We start from the raw sequence: 9,953 nt of genomic DNA, 5'->3' as shown, positions 1-9,953 counted from the left end.
CCTATATACCGAATATCCTGTATACCTAAAAATCCTCTAATAAAAATTCCAGAACATAAAAACAGTAAAGACTTAAAAACAGCATGAATTAATAAATGTAAAAATCTCAAATAATGAGAACCTATTAAAATTGAGAAAATTATAAATCTAATGTTCTATACATAATCTGGTTCTATAAATCTGGATGTAGTAGATAAGAAAAATCATTAGGTTTCTAACCTAAAGTTTTAGGTAAAGTGTTAGGTTTATGACAAAGTTTAACAAAAAACTCTGAAATATGAATTATGAAAGTCAGTGCAAGTCTCTGGTCTGACTCTGATCAAGTCATTTGAACAAAAAATGACCAGAGATAATCCAATTTTCGTGGAAATTCCCTACCCAACAATTAATGTCTTTTGGAGAAGAAGTTGAAATAGGAGAATTCATCGTGAGATTCCGTCTGCCTTGAAAAAACATGTTCACAATGAAGTGTTTAACACCTCTTGACGCGTTTCCTATTCTGACACTGAAGATCCTTCCATTAAATTACTCAACCTGATTCCAAACATCCATGATATAGTGAGAATGATATTTTTTCGCAAGAATTAACTTTCTGTTTCTTAAATCTTTTTTTCAAGAGTTCATGTGAAGTGGTTTTGAAATTGAAAATCAGTTCGCTTATTAAAATAATTCACAGATTTTGAATATATTTCGAAAATAGAAAATACCCAGTGGTTTTACGTAAAGGATAGAGTGCACAGTACAGAATGTTTTTCATCTATTCATCTATTTAGCCTATTCATATATTGAATCATACTTCTCAATAAATCATTTGTACTACGGTATCCAACACTTTATGGTGGATACCTTGGCTCTGATACAATTTGATTGGAATCCGCATTAATAAACATTGTCTTATATAATGAGATACACTATATAGAAGAATCAAGAATTGCCTGGGTGTTTGCTGAATTTAAATGTCTGTTTTGAACCAGTAGCTTTTAATGGCCTGCCGATCTAGATGGAAATTTCAAGTGTAAAACCTGTAATTAGTTTTGTTTTTTCACGATGGTCAGTTGAAGATGAAGCAGGATATAAAGTTTATTTTCAATAATGGTGGGGGAAGCTCAAGGTCGTTGAGAGAGACGGTTAGAGATGAAAAATATCTCAACGGATCACATTTGAAATCAAGCTGTCTCTGGAATGAGACAGAATAGTTGTAGCGCGGAGGTGAGTGTCATTTTATGTCTAGAAATGTGAATTCGATTCCTCACTCTAGGATTAGGTCTACTTTCGATTTATTGGAGGAAAAGCATAGAATTATTGATTTTTATACTCCTTTTGTTTAGTTGTAATATAAAAATCCTCTTCAACTGCTATTTAGAACTTTTAGGTCACTATTTCCAGCAGAAGTCCATATAGATCTATTTACGATAGTATAGAGCTTTCATTGGTTAGTCGAATTATTATCATTATAATAACTGGAAATTGCTTACAGCATAAACTATTGTTATCATGGCAAATTTCATCAATATTATCACTAATAATCCACACATTATTATTCTGTCAACTTTATTGAAAAATTCTTTAATCATTATATAACTTACTGTGAGAATGACTATCATATATATAACATATTTAATACTCTTCATATTTTCTTTGAATTTCCTGTTTACATTATTTTCAGCACTATTGTAGATATAGGCTATGACTTCAAGAATATCATTTTGTATTACATATATTCAAATATAAGTGAATCAAGCTTCCGAGTAGGATGTTCTGTTATTGATAAATGATTGAATAAAAGGAAATATCTGAATAATGTATGGAGTTTGTATTGAATATGTCATATCAGGTACAGTTATTTCCAACTCGAAATACTCATAAATTGTTCCTACTTTCAACCCTATAATTTCAACCTGAGGCAACAAGCTTTTACTAAAGATAATAATACAAGATTACTGTGCATACATATGTTATAAATATGATAAGTATATGCACCTTATTAAATATGATTGTTATTATATTTATAATAACTGGAAAAATATTTTAATTGATAATTGTTTATTATTGAATCAATAAATGAGTAATAAGATATCTTACAGCAGATTGCTATATTATCCAATACATGCATTCTGGCTAATGGTCAGTTAGAAAATGATTAAATGACATGAAGACAGATAAATAAAAAATACCATTGAAAAAAACTTTTCATTTTTCATTGAAGAATTAAACTTTATGGAGAAAGACTACAGAGGTACGGGAGAATATCGTGTGACTTCACGTAATACAATGCTATACTTGTAGACAATTAATGCGTTACCGTTAAAATGCAAGAAACACAATAAGAAAACATTAACATAGATTGACCTTCATTTGATTTTGCACACAAAGTTTGAATAATGAGGATGTAATTATTTGTTTCTATCCAGTACTTCTCATCCACCTCACAGTCATGTGTGGACTTGGACTGATGCATTCGGTGGGCTGCCTGATCCTATTTGCTTTGAGTACTGGTGAGTAAATTCATATAATAAATGTATAAATTAAAAAAAATAATAATAAAAACATCCTGTGTTGAGGCTGAGTATCTTTCGCTAACTTCTATATACTAACACTCTATAATGCTCCTATGTGCTAACTATTCAACCTGCTTCATCCAAACATTAGTATTTCTCTCAAGAACTTCTGACAGTTTATTCATACAAACTAAAACTTATGCTGTCATACTTATGTTATATTATATGTCATACTATGCTGTCATATTTCTCATGGTTTACTAAAAACATAATAATTGTTAATTGAAAGAGTTATCCGACTTTCTACTGACGCAGCACCTTTTTCTCAAAATATAAAATAGAATAAAATAGAATTATAGTTCGGTACCCTTTGAAATTAGTAATAGAATAAATGAGATTACAAATTATGAATACTAGGGTCAGTGATCACACCATCGTCAGGTTTCAAAGGGTACTATAATTATATTTCATAAATACAAGAAAATAGCCCTGCATGAATTCATAAATTTTGAGAAAATAGAATATTATTTTTCAAATAATCTGTTTATTCCATGATTCTTGAATACTCCTGATATCCAGCCTATAAGAAAAATGTTTTGAATATCAATAAATTTGAACTGTATAATTATCAAAACTACTAACCAGCCTATTTATCAATCAATTATATATTTTATTAATTATGATATGTTCTATTAGCACACATTTTACAGACAAAATGCCAGATCCCGGTGAAGGGTACACTATTTTTGGGTCATTATTTCGTTCAAAAAATATATATATTATATGGTTCGGGAACAATCATGTTTTATCTTCACTAATATCAGTCACTGGCTCTCAAATTCTGCTAATTGTCATTCTAGAGATTTCAAATGCCGAAACCGGAACTATATTTCTCTGAAATTTGTACAGCAATAAACGTTTTTATGAACTTCTCAAAAATTTAGGACATGTCACATTTCTGATAAGAAATCGATAACGGTAGGCCTACACCAAAAAACGCATCCCATTTACTGTTTTATACAATATTACATTAAATTTCTATCTGGCCAATTTTATTGTGACTTATACGTTATGATAACGTTAGTTTTAATTTCACATACGTTTATTAGTGACTGTATATCATTCAGCTATAATTTGAAATTTTCATCATTGCCAATCAGAGGATTGTGATTTTGATTGTTCTAATTTAGAACAAGTAGCCTACTTCACCTATATGTCTGGAAAATTATTGATCTGGCTCAAAGTGAAATGAATAAATGAATAGCAGATCTACAAATCAGTAGAGTATCAGGCCTATCAGCAATGTACTAGTATATTATACATAATATCATTATTGAATATTCAGATGGGCTACCCTATAGTAATATATTATAATAAGTTAGAGAATAATTAGAATTATTCTTTGATATTTTAATATGATACCGGTGCTAAATATTTTATAATTGAACTGTGCCTTTCCTCGTAAGGGCAACTCTTGAATAGTTATGAGCCTGTTGTGAGTACTTTAAGAATTTTTAAAAAGGGTACTTGGATTTTTATTAATATTTCTAGAATTTTGAACTGCATTATATAGTATAGGTGTGTTGGCTCACGCAGTGTACTATTTACTACTATAGTATAATGCCCAACACGAGTGTAAATATAGTGAATAAATCAAAAATATAACTATACCGTAGTAATAGTTGGAGATAAATTCCAAAATAAATATATTATACAATAATTATTATATCTCACATTATTTTCTGGATGGCTGTAAATAAAATAACAATAGTCAGGCTGATCGCCAATATTCAGAACGAATAGGCACTAACAGAAGAAGAAATTGTTAATGAATAAAAGTTAATAAATCAAAAATATAATAACATTGTTGGATGAAACACGTGGATATAATAGCACTAGCCGTCAAACTCGCTTCGCTCGCCATATACGTCTAGCCAGGGGGCTCCGCCCCCTGGACCCCCGACTGGATCGTCCAAGAATGAGATCAGCAGACTCGCTTCGCTCGCCTGCATTTTTCATTTGAGCATTTTTATCATATGTTAGGACAATCCAGTCGGGGGTTCAGACTAAACGTCTGGCTAAACGGTTATGGCGAGCGAAGCGAGCCTGACGGCTAGTAATATAATATTCCCAGGATTGAAGTAGCAGTGCCCCAATCAATTATTTTTCCGCGATAAATGAATTTAAATCTTCAACTTGGTGCCAACCTAACAAATTCAACTCAACTTAATACCAACCTGACAAAATTATTAATTTAGTTGCCAGTTAACAACACTGTTTCGAAGAGGTACTCTATCTAGATTATAGTTCTATAGTAACATATGATATGGAAATTTCAATTATAATTAAGAGATTGGGAGAAGAAGAATATACATGCTAAAAGACGAACTTTAAACCCTTAAAAACAACCCTTAGAGTTGGAATATTGCCAAAAGATTTCTTAGTGCGCCTCTAAAGGGCCAACTGAGCATACCTACCAAATTTGAACGTTTTTGGTCCGGTAGATTTTTAGTTATGCGAGTGAGTGAGTGAGTGAGTGAGTGAGTGAGTGAGTCAGTCAGTCAGTCAGTCAGTGAGTGAGTGCCATTTCGCTTTTATATATATAGATAGTAAAGCTGCGTTTACACCAAAGTTATTAACGAAATGTTTATTTCCGACCTTATAGATTCTATTAGATTGAACAACATCCGGGCACCGAGCTCCGCTCTGGAGTACAAAAGCATATAAAATTTATTACGAAAAAAGAAATTATAATATATTTATCGTTCATACAGATAGGTTCTATCTAATCACAGTGGACCGAGATCAATTCCCAGAGGAATACAAAAATTTATTTCACTAAAGAATGTTAAATTTTAATTCTAATCAGAGAAGACCATTTAAAAAAGATAGCTTATCAAATTGGTTCTACTGGAATTAATCAGGATTAAAATTTAACCGGCTCTTGTACAACCGGCACTGATTGAATGATTACAAAAGTTCTACAGCTGAGTCATAATTTTGACACAGTCCCACATTCATGAACTCGCTCACTCACTTCCATCATCAACAGACGACAAAATTTCCAGCTGTTCTTCCAAGACATATATATCCTTTTGATGTCCTTCAGTGAGTTATCCCAGGGTTGAGACCTAGTGCAATCGAATTTCTATATCATAAACCTACTTTCTTCCAAATTTCGTGAGAATCGTTAGAGCCGTTTTCGAGATCCGGTGAAATACAAACATCTAAACATATAAACAGAAGTTGTTCGTTTAATAGTATAGGATAGTATAATGCCTAACACGAGTGTAAATATAGTGAATAAATCAGAAATATAATTATGATAGTTGGAAATTAATTCCAAATAAATATACTATACAATATATTTCACAGTATTTTCTGGATGGCTGTAAATAAGATAACAATAGTCAGGCTAATCGCCAATATTCGGAACGAATAGGCACTAGCAGAAGAAGAAGATATCTGTAAGTTAATAAATCGAAAAATATAATATTATTGTTGGATAAAACACGTGGATATAATAGAATAGTGAAGCTGCGTTTACACCAAAGTTATTAAACAGAATCTTAATAACTTAATCCTCATAGATTCTATTAGATTGAACATAACTTATCATACACATGATGAACATATGTGTTTGTCAAGTTCCGTTCAATCTGATAGAATCTATAAGGACGGTTAAATAAACATTTTAATACCTTTGGTGTGAACGCAGATTAAGTCTAAATAAAAGAAAATCAATTTAGCAATGACATAATGAAAGTTTGCTAGTTGAAAGATTGATTTGTTGTTCAGGTAGAGTGTTCGGCGAGAACGATGCTGCGAACAAGACAGTGTGCTATGATGAGCTGGGCTGTTTTCCAACATCAGATCCGTGGTCATCAGTATTTCGACCGGCTTTCCCGGCTCCGGAGTCACCAGAGGAAATTGGATTCACTCTGACCTTCTTCACCAGGTAGCCGAATGTTTATTTCACCCCTTCCAAACTTATATCAGTACTCAAAATTTATGTCATCATTCCACAATTCATTCAATAAGAGTATCATCCATAGCTTAACATTATTAGTTAGTGGAGCAGCATATATGTTTTCGCCACACTGCACAGAAAGCAGCTGATTTTCAGTCCCTACGTAGATCTGAAAGACATTGTTTGCAGACGACTCTCGTCTGACGTCAGAACAGGTTTCTTTCCGGCCTAGGCCAGAAAGAGTACCCTTTCCAGTCGCTAACATGGAACTAAGAAAGGTGATCAAAAAGCAGCTGATCAAAAAACTTTTCATTATTTGTGTTCATTATTCAATAATTAAAACATTTATAATAATATCATCTTATTGTCATTTGAAAGAATAAACTCAACCTCCCACATAATTGAACATCATCTTTTAGGTTATTCAGACAAATCAGAATAAAAAATAAAAATACTTGGACAATTTCCTGATATTCAGATTACCTCAGATTTGCTAGAGCTATCATCTTCCACTTCTGCTTTCGGAAGTGCCTAGTAAACAACTATTCTCATATATATATTGTTTATTTTTGTGTGTGGCGAAAAATAGCGTTCGCACCACGGGCAGAAATATTTTTCTGCTCTAGGGGCGAAATATACTATACTGTCATACACTGTTATTTTTGTCAGATGAAAAAGGCATGAAAAGTTCAAATTTATCATTATTATATCGCTGTTCCAGTAACCGTTCCAATTCATGTTCTACCTGTTCTTTATTGTAATAAATAAGAACCTTCCATTTTCTATGCAATCGTCACAATATGGATGGATATTATCGCTTACAAATACAATACCGGTAAAGTAAACTTTTAGTACCTATATTATAATACATCAAATACCAGACAGTTACGACTAGTAGCTCTGTGAACAGAAGACCTCGCGCCGTTATAATAAACCACACGGTCTCCTCTAATACCGTACTGTCTATCAGAGTAAATTCTGTCCTGTCCTGTCGTGTCTGCGAGATATCAGTGTAGCCTATAAACAACTAATGGCTGTTTGGGTTGTTGTATCGATAATGCTAATAATATTTGATGTGAACAGCTATAATGCTACTATCATAAAAAGCTTACCGAGTTGAAAGCAGAGAAAGGTCGGGAGAAAATAGTATGCTACTTCAAGTTATCAATTGCATGCCTCACTGCATGCAATTAATAGTCCACATAACAGCTGTTTTTTCACCAAGTTACATTGAGATATTGAATTCCATACGTAATTCCATGCAATTTATGATCCACTCGACAGCTGATTTATAATGAATAATATTCTAGTCTGATTTTTAAGGTAATATTGGCGTTCGAAGAAGACTCCTTTTCCTTTGTATTATCCTTAAAATGCAAAATTTCAAAAAACCTTATGCATACGTCGACGCGAAATTCAAAAAGGAACATATCTGTCAAATTTCATGAAAATCTATTGCTGCGTTTTGCTGTAAATGCGGAACATATAAACATAAATATAAACAAAAATATAAACATATAAAGAGAAATGCAAAACCGTCGACTTGAACCTTAGACCTCACTTCGCTCGGTCAATAATTGAATTATTTAATTTTTCAGCATCTAATAATCTAATATGCTTAACATTAATATTAATAATAACATTATCCCTCAGAAAATTATTAAGTTACTACAAACGTTACAGATCCATTATTCTGTGACTGGCCAGTGGAACAGCGTTCTTGGCTTCTTTTGATAAGGCAGATAGCTCCATCATTTTCCAAAAGGCTTCTTTGCAACGTTGCCAAATTGTTTGCACGCTATGAATAAATTAATATAATGAACTACGGTACGAGAATATTCAATCACAATATATTATGAAAATTTCAAATCTAACTGATTGATTAGATAAGAAAATACATATGTTCTTGGTGAATATAATAAAATATATTCGATGAGAAACAATTGATCATTATAAATTTCACAAATCGATAGTATATGAGATAACTTGACTCACAACTACTATAAACTTATATAGAATGCGGTGGGAAGAGAGAATTGACAACTATGCAGTCCTTCTAACATTCGCTGTCTTTATAACGTGAATCAGACTACGACATATATCTTCATCCATTCATCCATGTGAAGTTTGTGAATGGAATAAGTTTGATAATTATCATTTTTAGAAATACTGGACGGTCCATTCTAGACGGTCATACTCTGGGTTTCTGGCCGGAAATCAAGTTCAATGACACCGACTTTGACGTGACTCGGCCCAAGACCTATTTCATCACTCATGGATTCTTCGCTTCTGGCAACAGCACTTGGATGTCAGAGATGAAGGACGCTCTCCTCAAAAAGGTACCTGTCAAAAATCTTCAAAATATCATCGATGATGGGAAAAATTAATAAATACAATAATTAATGTGTAACCACAGAAATAGGTATCCCTCCTGGATCTCAAATTTATTATCAGCCCCCCCCCCCCACAAAGGCACCCTCGCAGAAAAGGTCATCATCATTCATTATTTTAAACACTGCTTACCGCTGACATTTATTGGGACCAAGAAAATTTCAATGTCAAAGTCTGCTTCTTCGCTCCCTGTGAGACCCCCCCCCCCTGTCTATTTAGATAATTGCATATTTTGTGATATTTCTACTCTCTTATTGAACGAGCGTTAGCTAGTTCTCACTTCTGACTTACTGAATGCCAAAGTCGTTGTCCGCCTGTTTGTATGTTCTACAATAACTTTAGAAAGAATTGATCAATCAGCTTCGAATTTTGAACACTTATGGCCGGTTTCCGAGCTCGGGATTTGGCTAAGTCCTAGACTTAAAACAGCTGGAGTCAGAATATTAGCTTTCCAAAACGGGGTATAGTCGCAGTTTTAATAACATGCAGTAGTCACAGTTTTTATTTTCTCATTTCTATAATTTGAAACGTTTTTCCTTGACGAAATTGAACATTTCTAAATAATTCAAAATAGCTGAAACTTTACACTATTTTTTCATTATTCTATTTTGTGTTTAATTTTCTAGTTTTTTTTTAATTTAATTCAAACGTGACTATGACAATGAATGCGACTACGCCCCGTTTCGGAAAGCCAAATATATGACTCCAGCTGTTTTAAGTCTAGGAATTAGCCAAATCCCGAGCTCGGAAACCGGCCCTTATTCTTCGAACCTTTTTACCGGTGTAGTTCGTTGGACAAACAAAATTGACTTACTCCTTCGACTCTTTTTAGGATATAGAAATAACATTGGAAGTGCATAAGAAAAAATTATTTACAAAAAATTAAAAAAGTTTTGATTTATCATTTAGTCAGCTGAAGATTCATTCATTGCATGCAATGATTATAGTTTTTCCTTTCATTCATTCATAACATCAGCTGAAGCTATCTGGGAGCTATCACACGCGCTGACATCTTGATTCCAGCTGGTTAATATAGGCTACAACATAATTACCAAAGACCTTAAAGATGCATCTCTTTAAGGTCTTTGATAATT

At 32.8% G+C, this 9,953-nt stretch overlaps 1 protein-coding gene across 3 annotated transcripts in view; it reads left to right on the top strand.

Annotated features, from left to right (window-relative positions):
* Positions 1-9,953, top strand: part of LOC111048092 (inactive pancreatic lipase-related protein 1) — a 30,863-nt gene that overhangs the window by 2,743 nt on the left and 18,167 nt on the right. Inside the window, exons 1-4 of one of the 3 annotated variants that reach the window (XM_039429318.1) lie at positions 1,128-1,209; positions 2,412-2,495; positions 6,297-6,456; positions 8,633-8,807. In XM_039429318.1, the coding sequence (XP_039285252.1) occupies positions 2,435-2,495; positions 6,297-6,456; positions 8,633-8,807 (396 nt within the window). In that variant the 5' untranslated portion in view covers positions 1,128-1,209; positions 2,412-2,434. Of the gene's footprint in view, positions 1-1,127; positions 1,433-2,411; positions 2,496-6,296; positions 6,457-8,632; positions 8,808-9,953 lie in introns of those variants that run through there. The other 2 variants (XM_039429323.1, XM_039429315.1) reach the window with 2 other exon arrangements.

The sequence above is a fragment of the Nilaparvata lugens genome, chromosome 1 (assembly GCF_014356525.2).
Source record: "Nilaparvata lugens isolate BPH chromosome 1, ASM1435652v1, whole genome shotgun sequence".
Classification (NCBI taxonomy): Eukaryota; Metazoa; Arthropoda; class Insecta; order Hemiptera; family Delphacidae; genus Nilaparvata; species Nilaparvata lugens.
The sequence above is the reverse complement of the archived record's forward strand: the minus strand, read 5'-3'. Positions and strand labels throughout refer to the sequence as shown.